This window comes from Pseudophryne corroboree, chromosome 3 (genome assembly GCF_028390025.1).
Source record: "Pseudophryne corroboree isolate aPseCor3 chromosome 3, aPseCor3.hap2, whole genome shotgun sequence".
Taxonomy (NCBI): Eukaryota; Metazoa; Chordata; class Amphibia; order Anura; family Myobatrachidae; genus Pseudophryne; species Pseudophryne corroboree.
The window spans coordinates 102,267,195-102,289,022 of record NC_086446.1 but is presented as its reverse complement, the minus strand read 5'-3'; the positions used below and the strand labels follow the sequence as shown (position 1 = coordinate 102,289,022).

The window sequence follows — 21,828 nt, the reverse complement described above, 5'->3', positions numbered from 1 at the left end:
GCTGCGACTTTGGGATATTCAGAATCCAGCCGTGCTGTTGTAGCACTTCCCGAGATAGTGCTACGCTGACTAACAACTGCTCCTTGGACCTCCCCTTTATAAGGATATCGTCCAAGTACGGGATAATTATAACTCCCTTCTTTCGGAGGAGTATCATCATTTCGGCCATTACCTTGGTAAAGACCCTCGGTGCCGTGGACAGACCAAACGGCAACGTCTGGAATTGGTAATGACAGTCCTGTACCACAAACCTGAGGTACTCCTGGTGAGGTGGGTAAATGGGGACATGCAGATAAGCATCCTTGATGTCCAGCGACACCATAAAATCCCCCTCTTCCAGGCTTGCAATATCCGCCCTGAGCGATTCCATCTTGAACTTGAACTTCCTTACATAAGTGTTCAAGGATTTTAAATTTAGAATGGGTCTCACCGAACCGTCTGGTTTCGGTACCACAAACATTGTGGAATAGTAACCCCGTCCTGTTGAAGGAGGGGAACCTTGATTATCACCTGCTGAAGGTACTGCTTGTGAATAGCCGCCAGTACTACCTCCCTTTCCCTGGGAGCAGCTGGCAAGGCTGATCTGAGGTAACGGCGAGGGGGAGTCGCCTCGAAAGTCCAGCTTGTATCCCTGAGATACCACTCGTAGAACCCAGAGATCCACCTGTGAGCGAACCCACTGGTCGCTGAAGTTCCGGAGATGCGCCCCCACCGCACCTGGATCCGCCTGTGGAGCCCCAGCGTCATGCGGTGGACTTAGTGGAAGCAGGGGAGGATTTGGGGTCCTGGGAACTGGCTGCCTGGTGCAGCTTCTTTCCTCTCCCCTGCCTCTGGGCAGAAAGGATGTGCCTCTGACCCACTTGCCTTTCTGCGGCCGAAAGGACTGTACTTGATAGTACGGTGCTTTCTTAGGCTGTGAGGGAACCTGAGGTAAAAAGGTCGACTTCCCAGCCGTTGCTGTGGATACTAGGTCCGAGAGACCGTCCCCAAACAATTCCTCCATGTGCCTTTTAGAATCAGCATCACCAGTCCACTGCCGAGTCCATAATACTTTCCTGGCAGAAATGGACATTGCATTAATTCTAGATGCCAGCCGGCAAATATCCCTCTGTGCATCCCTCATATATAAGACGACGTCTTCTATATGCTCTATGGTTAGCAAAATAGTATCCCTGTCTAGGGTATCAATGTTATCTGACAGGGTATCAGACCAGGCTGCTGCAGCACTACACATCCATGCTGAAGCAATTGCAGGTCTCAGTATAGTACCTGAGTGTGTATATACAGACTTCAGGATAGCCTCCTGCTTTCTATCTGCAGGCTCCTTTAGGGCGGCCGTATCCTGAGATGGCAGTGCCACCCTTTTAGATAAGCGTGTGAGTGCCTTGTCCACCCTAGGGGATGTCTCCCAACATAACCTGTCCGCTGGCGGGAAAGGGTACGCCATCAGTAACCTCTTAGAAATCACTAGTTTTTTATCAGGGGAACACCACGCTTCTTCACACAGGGGGTAATTCCAAGTTGATCGCAGCAGGATTTTTTTTAGCAACTGGGCAAAACCATGTGCACTGCAGGGGAGGCAGGTATAACATGTGCAGAAAGAGTTAGATTTGGGTGGGTTATTTTGTTTCTGTGCAGGGTAAATACTGGCTGCTTTATTTTTACACTGCAAATTAGATTGCAGATTGAACACACCCCACCCAAATCTAACTCTCTCTGCACATGTTATATCTGCCTCCGCTGCAGTGCACATGGTTTTGCCCAATTGCTAAAAAAAATCCTGCTGCGATCAACTTGGAATTACCCCCACAATTCATTCAACTCATAAGATGGGGGAAAAGTCACTGGCTGCTTTTTCTCCCCAAACATAATACCCTTTTTAGTGGTAACCGGGTTAATGTCAGAAATGTGCAACACATTTTTCATTGCCGTAATCATGCATCAGATGGCCCTTGTGGACTGTACATTTGTCTCATCCTCGTCGACACTGGAGTCAGACTCCGTGTCGACATCTGTGTCAGCCATCTGAGGTAGCGGGCGTTTTTGAGCCCCTGATGGCTTCTGAGACGCCTGGGCAGGTGCGGGCTGAGATGCCGGCTGTCCCAAAGCTGTTACGTCATTGAACCTCTTATGTAAGGAGTTGACACTGTCGGTTAACACCTTCCACATATCCATCCACTCTGGTGTCGGCCCCGTAGGGGGCGACATCACACTTATCGGCACCTGCTCCGCCTCCACGTAAGCCTCCTCATCAAACATGTCGACACAGCCGTACCGACACACCGCACACACACAGGGAATGCTCTGACTGAGGACAGGACCCCACCAAGTCCTTTGGGGAGACAGAGAGAGAGTATGCCAGCACACACCACAGCGCTATATATCCCAGGGATTTACACTGTACTGAGTGATTTTTCCCAATAGCTGCTATCTTACACAATTTTGCGCCTAAATTTATGTGCCCCCCCCTCTCTTTTTTACCCTTGTTGTATGGATACTGCAGGGGAGAGCCTGGGGAGCGTCCTTCCAGCGGAGCTGTGAAGAGAAAATGGCGCTGGTGTGCTGAGGAAGATAGCCTCGCCCCTTCAGCAGCGGGCTTCTCCCGCTTTTTATAATGTTAATGGCAGGGGTTTTTGCACATATACAGTGTTCTACACTGTATTATGTGCTAATTTGTGCCAAAAAGGTAAACTAGTTGCTGCCCAGGGCGCACCCCCCCCAGCGCCCTGCACCCAACAGTGACCGGAGTGTGTGGTGTGCTATGGGAGCAATGGCGCGCAGCTGCAGTGCTGTGCGCTACCTTAATGAAGACAGGAGTCTTCAGCCGCCGTTTTTCGTCTTTATCTTCTGTCTTCTGGCTCTGCAAGGGGGACGGCGGCGCGGCTCCGGGAACGGACGATCGAGGTCGGGCCCTGTGTTCGAACCCTCTGGAGCTAATGGTGTCCAGTAGCCTTAAAAGCACAAGCTAGCTGCAAGCAGGTAGGTTTGCTTCTCTCCCCTCAGTCCCTCGTAGCAGTGAGTCTGTTGCCAGCAGATCTCACTGAAAATAAAAAACCTAACAAATACTTTCTTTTCTAGAAGCTCAGGGAGAGCCCACTAGGTGCATCCAGCTCTGGCCGGACACAGATTCTAACTGAGGTCTGGAGGAGGGGCATAGAGGGAGGAGCCAATGCACACCAGATATAGTACCTAATCTTTCTTTTAAGAGTGCCCAGTCTCCTGCGGAGCCCGTCTATTCCCCATGGTCCTTACGGAGTACCCAGCATCCACTAGGACGTCAGAGAAAATTTGTTAATTTGTAGACTATCACATTACACTAATAATGAAGAGGGGCGAGAGATTGAGGTAGTTGAAGGTAGGCACTAGCTATGCCCTCCATGCTGCTAGCCACACCCCGTAGCACTTACCACACCTCCAACATTACTAGTCACACCCCTGCTGCATTGGACCCACTTCCTGCGGTAGCACACATTAGGCCCTCAGTAAATTTCAGCTCCAGGCCCATGTGGACCTTAATCTGGCACTGCAGTGGTGCTATGGAAACGTTTTCCACATTCCGAGCACAGGAATGGCTTCTCTCCAGTGTGACATCTAAGGTGAATAACCAGCTGTGAGCATTCCCTAAAACACTTACCACATACAGTACAAAACCAAGTAATACCAATATATACACTTAGCGCTGTCACTTACAAAGTAAGAGCAGCTGATCTCGAGGAACTGATCCTAATTTCCCCAAAATTTAAAGAAAACCAGACAACCAATAAGACAGCGCTTCTCACTTTGTATAAAATTAATTTTTACTATTAAATATACACAATTAATACAGTAAGATACCGGCCAGTATCAATATACAAATAATAATAATAATAAATATAAAACAATTCCAAATTATTAAAATAATTGCAGATAAGGAATCTAAATAAAGCACATTAGTACCATAAAATTAGCATCCATATGTACTATATTTTGCCACAGTCCCAATGAGGCTCTAATCTGAAAATTTACTATGCTTTCAATATCACAGATTTAGCATCCATAATCAGATGTACGATTGTTTATTAAACCCACATATATTTCAAGATGTTAGTCCAACAAGCAGCAGATAGTGAGTGGGTGAGTCCGCATGTGAACAAAGCAAGGTGTTAATAAAGCAAGTAGTTTGAAAGCAGATATAATTAGTTAGAATCCACTCATACTAGTAGGCTAATTTTTAGTGCAGTTTGCAAGTAATTAGCAGTATAGCTGACAATCTGAGCTCAGCTGGTCCCCAGAACCATTGATTGAAAGGCAAATTGAACACTGCAGTCCAAAGTCCACTTAGAGTACAGTGTGCTAGTATGTACCCAAATTTGTACCTCTCCTTATTATGCTGTGGGCATTGCAGCCTCATCCATAGAGTGTAGTGGACAGTGGAAAATCTGTGCAGCGTTTCCTTTTCAGCAAATGCCTCTCCTCAGTAATAACAGCAGCCAGTTCTCCGGCACTTCTATAGGCAGCAAAGTGTGGTGTTTAACCAGCAAATGAGTCTCCAAATGCGTTTCTCCGCCTACCCTCCGGTCTCAGTGGCTTCTTCAGTGTGTGAATGTCTCTCCTCCATCAGCTGGACTTTAAATACCGGAGTTGCCGGTTCACGCATGCGCTTTAGCACCCGCGATTCAAGCCTCGATTTCAACAGTACAAGGAAAATGTTTCTCTCCTGTGTGAACGCTCTCGTGTTTCTCAAGACTTGGTAACTAAACCTTTCCCACATTCCGGGCATTCAAACGCCTTTACTCCAACATTGGGGGTAATTCTGAGTTGATCGCAGCAGGAACTTTGTTAGCAGTTGGGCAAAACCATGTGCACTGCAGGGGAGGCAGATATAACATGTGCAGAGAGAGTTAGATTTGGGTGTGGTGTGTTCAATCTGCAATCTAAATTGCAGTGTAAAGATAAAGCAGCCAGTATTTACCCTGCACAGAAACAAAATAACCCACCCAAATCTAACTCTCTCTGCACATGTTATATCTGCCCCCCCTGCAGTGTACATGGTTTTGCCCAACTGCTAACAAAATTCCTGCTGTGATCAACTCAGAATTACCCCCCTTGTTAAGTCTCTGCTCATGTGAAATCAGCCCGGCTTTCTGTGTAAAGCGTTTCCCACACTCTGCACACACAAATGGCTTTTCTCCCATGTGTATTTTCTGATGCTTCTTCAGAAGACAGTTCTGTTTAAAATGTTTGTCACACTCAGTACACGCATAGGTCTTATCATGGCTTCTCTTGTGCTGGGCGAGGTCAGACACATTCTGGAAATAGTCACCACACTTGCTGCATTTATTGGATTTCTGTCCTGTGTGGACTTTTATGTGTCTGACAAGATGAGCTTTGTTAGAAAAACACTTTGCACATTCGTTACATGCAAATGGTTTTTCTCCTGTGTGGGATTTCTGATGGAGGCGAAGATTGGTTCTGCAAGCAAATGCTTTCCCGCACTGAGAGCACTTACAAGGCTTTTTCCCAGAGTGCGTCTGCTTATGGCTGCTGAGATTCCCATAAGTAGAGAAGCATTTTTCACATTCTGGACACTCAAAGTTCTTCTCTTCCGTGTGGACAATCTGGTGGCTGCGTAGCTGGGACTTCGTAGGGAAAGCTTTATCACACTCAGAACATGGAAAGGGGTTTGCTCCTGTGTGGGAAGCTTCGTGTCTACGACGATGCGAGCTGGTGGTAAATCCTTTCCCACATTCAGTACATTTATATGGCTTCTCTTCCGAGTGCGTTCTCATGTGGGTAGAAAGATATGATTTATATGAAAACCTTTTCCTGCACTCTTCGCACTGATGCGGCTTCTCTCCGGTGTGTGTACGGTGATGGGCCTGGAGATGCTGCTTCTGTACAAAAAATGTCCCACACTCCTTGCATTCATATGGTCTCTCCCCTGTGTGCACTCTCTGGTGTATACAACGAAAGTATTTACCACATTCCGGACAGGGGTACTCACCCTTTTCTTTGTGCTCAGACTTATTGTTATCCAGGCCGGAGTCAGTCTGCGAGCTCTCCTCAGACTCTGAGCTGTATGTAGGCTGTGTAGGGCAGGCTTGCTTTGGAACCTTATGACCTGACCCAGTGGAGACCTCCGAAGTCCCTATATTCTAAGCCTCCTGTGTGTTCTGCAAGTTCATTGTTTCGGTGCCGACCTCATTAATGTCAGCAGGCCTGTGTTTTCTGCCACTGTCACGTTTCTTAGACATTCTGCCACACTTTTCTATATAGTAAAAAGAAAAAGGAGCTAATTAGTGTAGCATGAAAACTCACTGTATGCTATGCTAAGTGGATCTGCTAATGCTCAATTCTACTTTGAATCACTAACACAAGAAGCCATTTGAGTGGGGGGACTGCAGACAGCAGGGGCAAATGCAGGATTTACTGAGGGGGGTTTCTGTACTATATATATATATATATATATATATATACACACACATCGGAAGAGGCACAGCACTCGTAGGCGACTTGAAAAAATGACATGACGCGGCAGCGTAGAGCAACGTTTCCATGTTTGCACATTGTCCTCAGGCTTACAAATAATATAAACATGCTTACCTTTATAAGAAACTCACCAGGTGTGTGGCGCCATTAGTCCGGAAACGGGACAATCACCCGCCCAGCAGCGCCTCCGTCAACAATGACGTCATCCATGGGCTCCCCTCTCACCATAGCAACCACATTAACTGTAACTGAACACAGCAGGATTAATACTTTAGAATATATCTTCAGACATATTACTAGTGTAAATTAATATACAACATGCAACCATGACAATATATCAATATACACTGCTACATAGATCTTAGGTGGTCATTCCGAGTTGATCGCTCATTATTATTTTTTCGCAACGGAGCGATTAGTCGCTAATGCGCATGCGCAATGTCCGCAGTGCGACTGCGCCAAGTAAATTTGCTATGCAGTTAGGTATTTTACTCACAGCTTTACGAGGTTTTTTCTTCGTTCTGGTGTTCGTAATGTGATTGACAGGAAGTGGGTGTTTCTGGGCGGAAACTGGCCGTTTTATGGGAGTGTGTGAGAAAACGCTACCGTTTCTGGGAAAAACGCGGGAGTGGCTGGAGAAATGGAGGAGTGTCTGGGCGAACGCTGGGTGTGTTTGTGACCTCAAACCAGGAACGACAAGCACTGAACTGATCGTACTGGAAGAGTAAGTCTCGAGCTACTCAGAAACTGCACAGAGAAGTCTTTTCGCAATATTGCGAATCTTTCGTCCGCAATTTTGATAAGCTAAGATTCACTCCCAGTAGGCCGTGGCTTAGCGTGTGCAAAGCTGCTAAAAGCAGCTTGCGAGCGAACAACTCGGAATGAGGGCCTTAGTCCTATCTAAAGTTACTTAAGCCCAAATTTTCATTCAGACTGCATGGTGACACAGTGTCCAACCGTTGGATCCACTGTGATTCCCTCTGTAATAGCTTCAACCCCAGGTTGCCTCCTCTAAGGGGCAGCAAAATCTGATCAATCATTCTATATCTGACCGAGGTAAGAGAATGGCGTGCAGTGCAGAAATGGAGTGCAACTGGTTGGTCACTATTACCAGTATTAATGGCTGCCTTGGTAGCCGACCTGTGGGCTGTCATATGCTCCTTAAAGGTCCTTTCGGTTTTCCCAATGTAAGACAGCCCACAGGGGCAGATCAATTGATAGACTACAAATCGTGACCCACAAGTGAGACGATGTTGAATTTGGTACGTTTTACCCATATATGGGTGTTGGAACTTATCACCAGGTATCAAAAACTGACACGTAGTACATGTACACTTGTAGCATCCCTTTCTCATGCCAAAAAATGAATATACTAGAACTGATATATCGGATCCTGCACCACAGTGGTGCAAGATCCGAAATATCAGTTCTAACTAGTATATTTCAAAGATTTCTAGTTCTTTTGTAACAGGGCATAATCCTAGTATTAGACAATTTTAAATCAGGATCTGACTGTATAAGATCCCAATGTTTTTTTAACTGAGCTCTTAATGGAGTTACTAACTGAATTAAAATCCTGTACCCATGGAATACATGCACTCTGAGACTGATCTTTCTGTGGACATAGGAGTTGCTGTCTGTCTAAAGCCAAAGCTTTAGTTTTAGCTTCTTTTAGGAGTACCGGACGGTATCCTCTCGCCAAGAATTTCTTGGACATGCTATCAATCTGATTGGCCGCCAATACAGGATCTGAAGTTATATGTTTGGCCCTCACAAACTGAGAATAAGGCAGCCCCCGTTTCAGGGGTAGCAGGTGACAACTTCTGAAATGTAAGAGATTGTTCCTATTTGTAGGTTTGGAAAAAAGTGACATAACAATTTTCCCATTCACAATAGTTAATTGGACATCTAGAAATTTAATGGTTTCTGCATTAATAGAATACATAAATTTTATGGGATGTTCCCTGTTGTGAGCATCTATGATGGCCATAAGTTATTCTCTGGTACCCTGCCAAATAACTAACAGATCGTCGATGTACCCACAGAAAAATTTGATACCATGTGATGTCCCAGTGCTATCAAAAACCAGTTCCTTCTCTACATAAAACATATAAATGTTGGAGTATGATGTGGTCACACTGGACCCCATCGCACAGCCTTGACGTTGCAAATAGAATTTGCCGTCATATAAAAAATTGTTTTTAAGTAACGTCATCTCTAATAGTTTCAAACATAATGAAATATCTGGTCCAGAATAATCAACTTGGGCCTTTAAAAATGTATCCACTGCTGCCAGACCCCCAGCAGGTTTCACCTTGACAAAGGGGCGGCATGGCCCCGAAACGTTGGTATGCTGTGATACTATTTTGAAATACACCTTGATTTGTTATAAGACTCAGAGTGCTGCTGCATCTTTTCCATATTGTTTACACCCTTCTCCAGAGGGCACCGGAGCACACAGTGATCTACTATGGAGTGAGTGCCGGTCCATGAAAGATGAAAAAATATATATATATATATATGTATATATATGGACCTAATAAAGAATGGAACTATAAACTACATTAATGCCGCCAAATATCTCTGTCCATCTGTATGTGTGTGTCTATATATATATATATATATATATATATATAAAATATACAGTATATACACTGTGTGTGTGTGTGTGTGTGTGTGTGTGTGTGTGTGTGTGTGTGTGTGTGTGTGTGTATATATGTATATATATATATATATATTCAATTTTATACTATATACTGTATGGTATCAATTAAAATGTATATTTACATATGACACACACATACATACAGACAAACATGCACACACACATACCTGAGGCCATGTCACAGCAGCATGTGAGGAGTAAGAGAAGGAGTAGCAATTTCCAGCGCTTCTGTGAAGAGACTGAGCTCTGCCAAAGAGAGCTCCGTGCAGAAGCAGCAGCTTCTGTGATCGCGATCGCGGTTTGTACTGAGGCGGAGATACAGCTGTCTCCGTCTCAGAAAAAAAGAGAATTTGGCTGTTCAGGGGGGTTCTGGGAATTCAGAAACCCCCCTGCGTGCGCCACTGGTCAGGGGTGTATCTAGTTTGGAGGAGAGAAGGGAAAGGGGGGACATGATAGAAACTTTCAAATATATCAAGGGTCTTAACAAAGTTCAGGAGGGAAACATTCTTCAAAGGAAGAGAAGTATTAGAACTCGAGGACATGCACTGAGACTGAAGGGGGGGAGGTTCAGGGGAAATTTAAGGAAACATTACTTCACAGAAAGGGTAGTGGATAAGTGGAATAGCCTCCCATCAGAGGTGGTAGAGGCTAAGACTGTAGAGCAATTTAAACATGCTTGAGATAGGCATATGAATATCCTCACAAAGAATTAAGGTTCAAAAAGGGTTGAGATTGCCTAAAGGATAAAAAAAAAAGGGGGCAGACTAGATGGGCCAAGTGGTTCTTATCTGCCATCATATTCTATCTAGGGTCCGAGTGCCCCTGGCAAAGTAAGTGACTGACGGGACTGCATAAGCAATGGCGTAACTACTGCCCCCGCAGCCCTCGTGGTGGCTTGGGGGCGAGGGGCTGCGGGGGCGCCACTGACTTTGCACAGATTGACATGCGGACGAGCGATACAAAAAAAGGAAAATATACACATAAATCAAGCGCTAAGTACAATGGAAACAAACACTAAAGAACAGTACTTCCCTTGATGTGGGATAGATCTGAACCAGTAATGCTCTTCTTGAGTGAGTGATGTTCTCAAAGAAATTCACCAGATGAATGTGGAAACATAGAACAAAAAATAAAGACAAATATAGTGTAGTATGTCAACCACACAACAATGATAAGTCCCACACTTCTTTATCCGGTATCCCCTCAATTCATATGACGTATGGAATAAGAAGTCCTGAAGGGCGTACCGTACTCACACAGTAGATAGCCACATTGGACACATAAAGGTATCTTTAAGGTTCAATTCCCACCCGCTCACTGATGAATTCTAGCAGTATGGGAGCATACCCGGACTCACACTTCATAGGCGATAACAGACATGTCAAGGTATCTTTAATCCCCCTTAAATGAATATATCGGGATAGCGTACCCCACTCACAATGGTAGGAGCAATTTCTCTCACATCAAGGTATCTTTATCTTGAGGTGTGTTTTTCAAGAAAAAAATCCCAATCCAATCGAAAATTGTAAAAAAAGGGGTAACAATTTTATTGAAAAAAACAATCCATAAAACAACATAAAAGGAGGTATTACTGCACAACACCAAAAAAAAAAAAGTGTGACCATAGGAATGTAGATGGAAATTTAGAGACGGGCGTTCCGGACTGCCCACTCACCACTACCCAGGTAGATGAAAAGCAAAAAGGCAGATGTGCAGATAATCCCCTCTGTATTAGGCCAACGCGTTTCAATCCTGCTGGATCCTTCCTCAGGGCATACAGAGAGGGTCATCTGTAGGGGTTTATATACCCGTATTCTCAAGTAGCAGGAAGTGATGTCACTTCCTAATCCTACTATATTAAAAAGTGTATATACTCTTTAAAATACTGTGATTATATCCATATTTACAATTCATAATGTTCTTTGATCATTTTATATTCAAATAATCAATATCGGACCACTATTAACGTTACAGACATTCTAAAATAAACCATAGCCGGGAAGTGTACGCCGCGCCGGAAGTGTGCTTGCGTTCCACCTCGCGGTTTGCGTTCCAAATGCTGGAAGTGACGTATTCCGGCCTTGGAACTGGTTTATCACCTAAACAAAACATCGTGGCGGAAGGCTGCTTGCGTTCCGCAGCATTTCATGCGTTCCCATTACCGGAAATCACATATTTTGACCTCAGAACATTCTAAGGACATATTCCTTAAAATTATATTAAACTATTAAAAAGACATAAAAATTCCATATATAAAATAAGATACAAAATAACATTAATAAATATATTCTGTCTCATGAGATCCATAAATGCATTCCCTCTGTGGTGATTCTTGGTCCTCCAGTGTCCTCATAAATTCATTATAAGTTCGTTATAAATGAGTAATCCAATAACCTTTAAAAACAGGGAAAAAAGGAGAATTTGGTGGAAAAGGATGTATTACATAAACCACTTCATTTCGAAATCATTATTTAGCCCAAGGGGAGCAAGAGTTTTGCATGAATAAATAAGACTCATCTCCATTTTCGCTAATCTACTTGCAAGATCATTGCTCCTAATATTCGGAGCAATAAGACGTATTCCATAAAAACCTGTTATATGAGAGCTACAGCAGTTGTGACATTCTTTAAAGTGCATAGACAGAGCATGGGTTTCCAGACCCTTTTTTACATTTCTAAGATGTTCACTTATTCTAATTTTAAGAGGTCTGGAAGTTCTGCCTATATAGAACTTCCCACAGCTGCAGCCTATAGCATAGATGACGTTTTTGCTATTGCAGGTTATGAACTCATTTATTTTAATAGTTTTATTATTAATGGTGATATTTTCGACCTTGCTCGTGCTGTTGTTTTTTATGTTTTTGCATCCCTGGCTGTTCTGGCACCTATAGAAACCCTTCGATTTAATAAATGAGATGGGTTTTTTTAATGGTAACTTGCTGGACACAAGTTTAGATTTTAAATTGGGGGCCTTTCTGTAGATGCACACAGGACGTTCTGGAATCAAGGTCCCAATGATGGGGTCTTTTTGTAATATACCCCAATGTTTACATAACACTTTCTCGATGTCTTTAAACTGGGAATTATATTAGGTTATGAATGCCCACTTAAATTTGGCATTTTTCTTATCTTTTAATGTGATGTTACTGATAAGGGTGTCGCGTTCCATTTCTTCCACTAGTTTTCGAGAAGCATCTACTTTCTCTTGATCATAACCGCATGCCTCAAACCTTTGGCACATTGATTCCACTTGACTGAGGAAAGCTTCCTTTTCTGTACAAGTTCTACGTAATCTTTTTAATTGTCCTGTTGGTATCGAGTCCAACCAATTTCTATGGTGACAACTTGATGCTCCTATATAGGTACCAGAATCTGTTGGTTTAGTAAAATTCTTAGTGTGGATCTCTCCTTCTTTGATATAGATGGTAATATCCAAAAAGTTGATAGTGTCTGTGCTAACTTCAAATGATAATTTGATATTTTTATCATTATCATTCAGATGATTGCAGAAAGTATCCAAATCAGATCTTGTCCCTCTCCATACAAAGAAGATATCGTCAATGTACCTGAAATAGGACACCAGGTTTGCCATATGGGGATTGTTATTCCACACATGTTCCAATTCCCAGTTACCCATAAACAGATTTGCGTAACTGGGGGCAAACCTGGTGCCCATAGCTGTACCCGTCTTTTGTATGAAGAATTCATCCTTATATAGGAAAAAATTGTTATACAAAATTAGATGGATTCCTTCTAGAATAAAGTCCTGTAGATCTTTCTTGAGATCAGAATTTCTTAATGCTTCTCTTGACGCTGAGATACCCTGTACATGATTAATGATAGTGTATAATGACATCACATCTGCCGTTACCAGTGTGTAATCCTCTTCCCATTTGAGGGTGGCTAAATGTTGTAACAGGTCTCTCGTGTCTTTCAGATGTGATTTATTCTTTACAACCAATGGTTGTAAATGATGGTCAATCATCTGTGAGAGATTGGCTGTAATGGAGCCTACACCCGAAATTATGGGCCTTCCCGGAGGGTCCACCAAACTTTTGTGGACCTTCGGGAGTGCGTACAATACAGGTGTGATTGGCTCACTTGGAATGAGGAACTTCATTTCCTTATCAGTTAGTACATTTTTTTTAACGAATTTTCCCACCAAATCTCTTAATTTATCCAGAGTGGCATCCGTCGGATCATTTCTTAACTTCCTATAGACCATAGTATCCCCCAACTGTCTATAGATTTCTTTTTCGGAATTCTCTATATCCATTAGAATGACCCCCCCCTTATCTGTGGGTTTGATAATCAAATCCTCCTGTTCCCTTAGTCCCTTAAGTGCTTTCCTTTCATTGTTCGTCAAGTTTGGATGTTTTCTGTATTTCTTTTCTTTTGATGTCAATTTCTCAATATCATCCATGACCAAAGTGCTAAAGGTATCCAGAAAGGGGCCTTTCAAATGTTGGGGGAAAAATACTGATTTTGGACGGAATATAGTTGCTTGGTCTCCCTCCTCCACTTCCTGTTTATCCGCAAAATATTTTTTCAACGTCAGTTTGCGGATACATTTTTGTACATCAATATATACATTGAAGGGTTCTAAATCTTGAGTAGGTGCGAATTTAAGCCCCTTTTCTAACAGAGAGATTTCGTCCTTAGAAAGGATATGTGTACTTAGGTTGAAAATTTTCACCCTTTGTTCCACCTCATTTGTCTCTTCAATCTCTTTATCCACTCTTGTCAGGGGTTGTCTCTCCCTTTTGTGCGGTTTCTTTTTCCTATTCTTCCTTTTCCTTGTTTTATTCCCTCCCCTTTTTCCACGATAATTACCCTTTATTGTTAACGATATCTCGTTTGAGGCCTCCATCTCTCTAAAAAAGGAGTATGGATAGTTTCAGGCGCAAGTGGTTCATACCGATTGTGAGTGAAATGGTCCCAATGTTCACTATGTCTCTGTTCCTCCCTAACATCTGGAATATCTTTATATCCAAATGATCTGAAGGGTCTAGAATGTCTCTCTGGATTCTTCGGTACGAACTTTGTATTTCTCCATTCTGGAGTTTGGTGTGCAAAACTCCTATAATCTCGTGTCCCATTCCACCTATGACTGACTTCTTGTTTCTTCTCATATCTACGGTGTTGGTCTATCGTTCTTATTCTATCATATCTTTTTAATTGAGTACGAGATTTCTCCTTTACAGGTATCGGTATCGTCTGTTCCTTTAATTCAAGATGATTGGGTTTGTCTCGATTAAATTTCTTGACTTTCCTATTAATCAACGCTTTCTCTATTCTATTGATATTATTAATCGTTCGATCCTCCATATCCTTATATTCATTTAGATTAAGGAATGGAGTAGTCAGATGTTTTAAATTATCTATTTCTCTGACGTCCTAGTGGATGCTGGGAACTCCGTAAGGACCATGGGGAATAGCGGCTCCGCAGGAGACTGGGCACAAATAGAAAGCTTTAGTACTACCTGGTGTGCACTGGCTCCTCCCCCTATGACCCTCCTCCAAGCCTCAGTTAGATTTTTGTGCCCGAACGAGAAGGGTGCACACTAGGGGCTCTCCTGAGCTTCTTAGTGAAAGTTTTAGTTTAGGTTTTTTATTTTCAGTGAGACCTGCTGGCAACAGGCTCACTGCATCGAGGGACTAAGGGGAGAAGAAGCGAACTCACCTGCGTGCAGAGTGGATTGGGCTTCTTGGCTACTGGACACCATTAGCTCCAGAGGGACCGATCACAGGCCCAGCCTTGGAGCTCGGTCCCAGAGCCGCGCCGCCGGCCCCCTTACAGAGCCAGAAGCAAGAAGAGTCCGGCAAATCGGCGGCAGAAGACATCCTGTCTTCCACAAGGTAGCGCACAGCACTGCAGCTGTGCGCCATTGCTTCTCAGCACACTTCACACTCCGGTCACTGAGGGTGCAGGGCGCTAGGGGGGGGCGCCCTGAGCAGCAATAGAAACACCTTGGCTGGCTAAAAATACATCACATATAGCTCCTGGGCTATATCGATGAATTTTAACCCCTGCCAGATTTTCACAAAAAGCGGGAGAAAGGCCGCCGAGAAGGGGGCGGAGCCTATCTCCTCAGCACACAGGCGCCATTTTCCCTCACAGCTCCGCTGGAAGGACGTCTCCCTGACTCTCCCCTGCAGTCCTGCACTACAGAAACAGGGTAAAAAAGAGAGGGGGGCACTAATTGGCGGGTTATTAACAATACAGCAGCTATAAGGGAGAAACACTTATATAAGGTTGTCCCTATATCTATATATAGCGCTCTGGTGTGTGCTGGCATACTCTCCCTCTGTCTCCCCAAAGGGCTAGTGGGGTCCTGTCCTCTATCAGAGCATTCCCTGTGCGTGTGCTGTGTGTCGGTACGTTTGTGTCGACATGTATGAGGAGGAAAATGATGTGGAGGCGGGTCAATTGCCTATAATAGAGATGTCACCCCCTAAGGAGTCGACACCTGAGTGGATGGCTTTATGGAAGGATTTACGTGACAGTGTCAGCTCCTTACAAAAGACGGTTGATGACATGAGACAGCCGACTAATCAGCTAGTCCCTGTCCAGGCGTCTCAGAAACCATCAGGGGCTCTAAAAAGGCCGTTACCTCAGGTGGTGGATACTGACGTCGACACGGATACTGACTCCAGTGTCGACGGTGAGGAGACAAACGTGACTTCCAGTAGGGCCACACGTTACATGATCACGGCAATGAGAGAGGTTTTAAACATTTCTGATACTGCAAGTACCACTAAAAAGGGTATTATGTGGGGTGTGAAAAAACTACCTGTAGTTTTTCCTGAATCAGACGAATTAAATGAGGTGTGTGATGAAGCGTGGGTTTCCCCCGATAAAAAACTGATAATTTCTAAAAAGTTATTGGCATTATACCCTTTCCCGCCAGAGGTTAGGGCGCGTTGGGAAACACCCCCTAGAGTGGATAAAGCGCTCACACGCTTATCAAAACAAGTGGCGTTACCGTCTCCTGATACGGCCGCCCTCAAGGAACCAGGTGACAGAAAACTGGAGAATATCCTAAAAAGTATATACACACATACTGGTGTTATACTGCGACCAGCCATCGCCTCAGCCTGGATGTGCAGTGCTGGGGTGGCTTGGTCCGATTCCCTGACTGAAAATATTGATACCCTGGATAGGGACAGTATATTGTTGACTATAGAGCATTTAAAAGATGCATTTCTATATATGCGAGATGCACAGAGGGATATTTCCACTCTGGCTTCAAGAGTGAGTGCGCTGTCCATTTCTGCCAGAAGAGGATTATGGACGCGACAGTGGTCAGGTGATGCGGACTCTAAACGGCATATGGAAATATTACCTTATAAAGGGGAGGAGTTATTTGGGGTCGGTCTATCGGACCTGGTGGCCACGGCAACTGCTGGGAAATCCACATTTTTACCCCAGGTAGCCTCTCAACATAAAAAGACGCCGTCTTATCCGGCTCAGTCCTATCGTCCCCATAAGGGCAAGCGGGCAAAAGGTTCCTCTTTTCTGCCCCGGGGCAGAGGAAGGGGAAAAAGACTGCATCAGACAGCCACTTCCCAGGAACAAAAGCCCTCCCCCGCTTCTGCCAAGTCCTCAGCATGACACTGGGGCCTTACAAGCGGACTCAGGCACGGTGGGGGCCCGTCTCAAGAATTTCAGCGCGCAGTGGGCTCACTCGCAAGTGGACCCCTGGATCCTGCAAGTAGTATCTCAGGGGTGCAAATTGGAGTTCGAGACGTCTCCCCCTCGCCGGTTCCTGAAGTCTGCTTTACCAACGTCTCCCTCCGACAGGGAGGCAGTATTGGAGGCAGTTCACAAGCTGTATTCCCAGCAGGTGATAATCAAGGTACCCCTCCTGCAACAAGGGAAGGGGTATTATTCCACGCTGTTTGTGGTACCGAAGCCGGACGGCTCGGTGAGACCAATTTTAAATCTGAAGTCTTTGAACACTTACATACAGAGGTTCAAATTCAAGATGGAGTCACTCAGGGCAGTGATCGCGAACCTGGAAGAGGGGGACTATATGGTGTCTCTGGACATCAAAGATGCCTACCTCCATGTCCCCATTTACCCTTCTCATCAAGGGTACCTCAGGTTTGTGGTACAAAACTGTCACTATCAGTTTCAGACGCTGCCGTTTGGATTATCCACGGCACCTCGGGTCTTTACCAAGGTAATGGCCGAAATTATGATTCTTCTTCGAAGAAAAGGCGTTTTAATTATCCCTTACTTGGACGATCTCCTGATAAGAGCAAGATCCAGAGAACAGTTAGTAGTCGGAGTAGCCCTATCTCAAGTAATGCTACGGCAGCACGGCTGGATTCTAAATATCCCAAAATCGCAGCTGATTCCGACAACACGTCTTCTGTTCCTAGGGATGATTCTGGACACAGTCCAGAAAAAGGTGTTGCTTCCGGAAGAAAAAGCCAGGGAGTTATCCGACCTAGTCAGAAACCTCCTGAAATCAGGGCAAGTCTCAGTGCATCAATGCACAAGAGTCCTGGGAAAGATGGTAGCTTCCTACGAAGCGATTCCTTTCGGCAGATTCCACGCAAGAACGTTCCATTGGGATCTGCTGGACAAATGGTCCGGATCGCATCTTCAGATGCATCAGCGGATAACCCTGTCCCCAAGGACAAGGGTGTCTCTTCTGTGGTGGTTGCAGAGTGCTCATCTTCTAGAGGGCCGCAGATTCGGCATTCAGGACTGGGTCCTGGTGACCACGGATGCCAGCCTGCGAGGCTGGGGAGCAGTCACACAGGGAAGAAATTTCCAGGGCTTGTGGTCAAGCCTGGAGACATCACTTCACATAAATATGCTGGAGCTAAGGGCCATCTACAATGCTCTAAGCCTAGCACGACCTCTGCTTCAAGGTCAGCCGGTGCTGATTCAGTCAGACAACATCACGGCAGTCGCCCACGTAAACAGACAGGGCGGCACAAGAAGCAGGAGGGCAATGGCAGAAGTTGCAAGGATTCTTCGCTGGGCGGAAAATCATGTGATAGCACTGTCAGCAGTGTTCATTCCGGGAGTGGACAACTGGGAAGCAGACTTCCTCAGCAGGCACGACCTCCACCCGGGAGAGTGGGGACTTCACCCAGAAGTTTTCCACATGATTGTGAACCGTTGGGAAAAACCAAAGGTGGACATGATGGCGTCACGCCTCAACAAAAAACTAGACAGGTATTGCGCCAGGTCACGGGACCCTCAGGCAATAGCTGTGGACGCTCTGGTAACACCGTGGGTGTACCAGTCAGTGTATGTGTTCCCTCCTCTGCCTCTCATACCCAAGGTACTGAGAATCATAAGAAGGAGAGGAGTAAGGACTATACTCGTGGCTCCGGATTGGCCAAGAAGGACTTGGTACCCGGAACTTCAAGAGATGCTCACGGAGGACCCGTGGCCTCTACCTCTACGAAGGGACCTGCTCCAGCAGGGACCCTGTCTGTTCCAAGACTTACCGCGGCTGCGTTTGACGGCATGGCGGTTGAACGCCGGATCCTGAAGGAAAAAGGCATTCCGGATGAAGTCATCCCTACCCTGATCAAAGCCAGGAAGGATGTAACCGTGCAGCATTATCACCGTATTTGGCGTAAATATGTTGCGTGGTGCGAGGCCAGGAAGGCCCCTACAGAGGAATTTCAACTGGGCCGTTTCCTGCATTTCCTGCAAACAGGACTGTCTATGGGCCTAAAATTAGGGTCCATTAAGGTTCAAATTTCGGCCCTGTCGATCTTCTTCCAAAAAGAACTGGCTTCAGTTCCTGAAGTTCAGACGTTTGTCAAAGGGGTGCTGCATATACAGCCTCCTTTTGTGCCTCCAGTGGCACCTTGGGATCTCAATGTGGTTTTGGGGTTCCTAAAATCACATTGGTTTGAACCACTCACCACTGTGGACTTAAAATATCTCACATGGAAAGTGGTAATGCTATTGGCCCTGGCTTCAGCCAGGCGCGTGTCAGAATTGGCGGCTTTATCCTATAAAAGCCCTTACCTAATTTTTCATACGGATAGGGCAGAATTGAGGACTCGTCCTCAATTTCTCCCTAAGGTGGTTTCAGCGTTTCACCTGAACCAGCCTATTGTGGTACCTGCGGCTACTAGGGACTTGGAGGACTCCAAGTTGCTGGACGTAGTCAGGGCCCTGAAAATATACGTTTCCAGGACGGCTGGAGTCAGAAAATCTGACTCGCTGTTTATCCTGTATGCACCCAACAAGCTGGGTGCTCCTGCTTCTAAGCAGACTATTGCTCGTTGGATTTGTAGTACAATTCAGCTTGCACATTCTGTGGCAGGCCTGCCACAGCCAAAATCTGTAAAAGCCCATTCCACACGGAAAGTTGGCTCATCTTGGGCGGCCGCCCGAGGGGTCTCGGCTTTACAACTTTGCCGAGCAGCTACTTGGTCAGGGGCAAACACGTTTGCTAAATTCTACAAATTTGATACCCTGGCTGAGGAGGACCTGGAGTTCTCTCATTCGGTGCTGCAGAGTCATCCGCACTCTCCCGCCCGTTTGGGAGCTTTGGTATGATCCCCATGGTCCTTACGGAGTTCCCAGCATCCACTAGGACGTCAGAGAAAATAAGAATTTACTTACCGATAATTCTATTTCTCATAGTCCGTAGTGGATGCTGGGCGCCCATCCCAAGTGCGGATTGTCTGCAATACTTGTACATAGTTATTGTTAACTAAATCGGGTTATTGTTGTAGTGAGCCATCTTTTCTAGAGGCTCCTCTGTTTATCATACTGTTAACTGGGTTCAGATCACAAGTTATACGGTGTGATTGGTGTGGCTGGTATGAGTCTTACCCGGGATTCAAAATCCTTCCTTATTGTGTACGCTCGTCCGGGCACAGTATCCTAACTGAGGCTTGGAGGAGGGTCATAGGGGGAGGAGCCAGTGCACGCCAGGTAGTACTAAAGCTTTCTATTTGTGCCCAGTCTCCTGCGGAGCCGCTATTCCCCATGGTCCTTACGGAGTTCCCAGCATCCACTACGGACTATGAGAAATAGAATTATCGGTAAGTAAATTCTTATTTTCTTTCTCAACCTTATTGAGTTCTTCTTGTCTCTCTCTAATAATTAATTCTATCAATGATAGAGAGCATTTTTCAATGATGGCATCCCAATTATTCCTAAACTCTTCATTACTCGTTTGAAAAGATGCCACTTTATCTATCTTGAGGCCTTTAGGGATCATTTTATTAGATAGATATTTTTCTAACGTGGCCACCTCCCACCATAATTTGGTGTCCTTAATGAGTGCCGATTCTAATCTCCTCATGACCAATTCCAAACTAACATCCGTTTCCTCTATTGGATCTATTGAATCAGGATCATGAGAAAAAGCTGTTTCAAACCGATTGGCCCTTTTATCTCTCAAGGAAAACATTATTTAATTGAAGCTGCCCGATATAATGATAGACTCTATGGTGAATACACAAAACAATGGAATAGGTTAGAGTCTACCACAACCAGGCGCTGAAGCTGCTGACTACGTGTATTTTCAGAAGTTTTACCTTACTTCCCAAACAACAATGCAATACAAAAAAAGGAAAATATACACATAAATTAAGCGCTAAATACAATGGAAACAAACACTAAAGAACAGTACTTCCCTTGATGTGGGATAGATCTGAACCAGTAATGCTCTTCTTGAGTGAGTGATGTTCTCAAAGAAATTCACCAGATGAATGTGGAAACATGGAACAAAAAATAAAGACAAATATAGTGTAGTATGTCAACCACACAACAATGATAAGTCCCACACTTCTTTATCCGGTATCCCCTCAATTCATATGACGTATGGAATAAGAAGTCCTGAAGGGCGTACCGTACTCACACAGTAGATAGCCACATTGGACACATAAAGGTATCTTTAAGGTTCAATTCCCACCTGCTCACTGATGAATTCTAGCAGTATGGGAGCATACCCGGACTCACACTTCATAGGCGATAACAGACATGTCAAGGTATCTTTAATCCCCCTTAAATTAATATATCGGGATAGCGTACCCCACTCACAATGGTAGGAGCAATTTCTCTCACATCAAGGTATCTTTATCTTGAGGTGTGTTTTTCAAGAAAAAAATCCCAATCCGATCGAAAATTGTAAAAAAAGGGGTAACAATTTTATTGAAAAAAACAATCCATAAAACAACATAAAAGGAGGTATTACTGCACAACACCAAAAAAAAAAAAAGTATGACCATAGGAGTGTAGATGGAAATTTAGAGACGGGCGTTCCGGACTGCCCACTCACCACTACCCAGGTAGATGAAAAGCAAAAAGGCAGATGTGCAGATAATCCCCTCTGTATTAGGCCAACGCGTTTCAATCCTGCTGGATCCTTCCTCAGGGCATACAGAGAGGGTCATCTGTAGGGGTTTATATACCCCTATTCTCAAGTAGCAGGAAGTGATGTCACTTCCGAATCCTACTATATTAAAAAGTGTATATACTCTTTAAAATACTGTGATTATATCCATATTTACAATTCATAATGTTCTTTGATCATTTTATATTCAAATAATCAATATCGGACCACTATTAACGTTACAGACATTCTAAAATAAACCATAGCCGGGAAGTGTACGCCGCGCCGGAAGTGCGCTTGCGTTCCACCTCGCGGTTTGCGTTCCGAATGCCGGAAGTGACGTATTCCGGCCTTGGAACTGGTTTAT

At 44.7% G+C, this 21,828-nt stretch overlaps 1 protein-coding gene across 1 annotated transcript in view; it reads right to left on the bottom strand.

Annotated features, from left to right (window-relative positions):
- LOC135057210 (gastrula zinc finger protein xLCGF3.1-like) overlaps positions 1 to 8,185 on the bottom strand; it is a 52,723-nt gene extending 44,538 nt beyond the window's left edge. The window contains exons 1-2 of the mRNA XM_063963103.1: positions 8,051 to 8,185; positions 5,081 to 5,933 (exon numbers count right to left, since the gene is read on the bottom strand). Of these exons, the coding sequence (XP_063819173.1) occupies positions 5,081 to 5,933; positions 8,051 to 8,185 (988 nt within the window). The remainder of the gene's footprint in view (positions 1 to 5,080; positions 5,934 to 8,050) is intronic.
- Between the last annotated feature and the right edge of the window lie 13,643 nt (positions 8,186 to 21,828).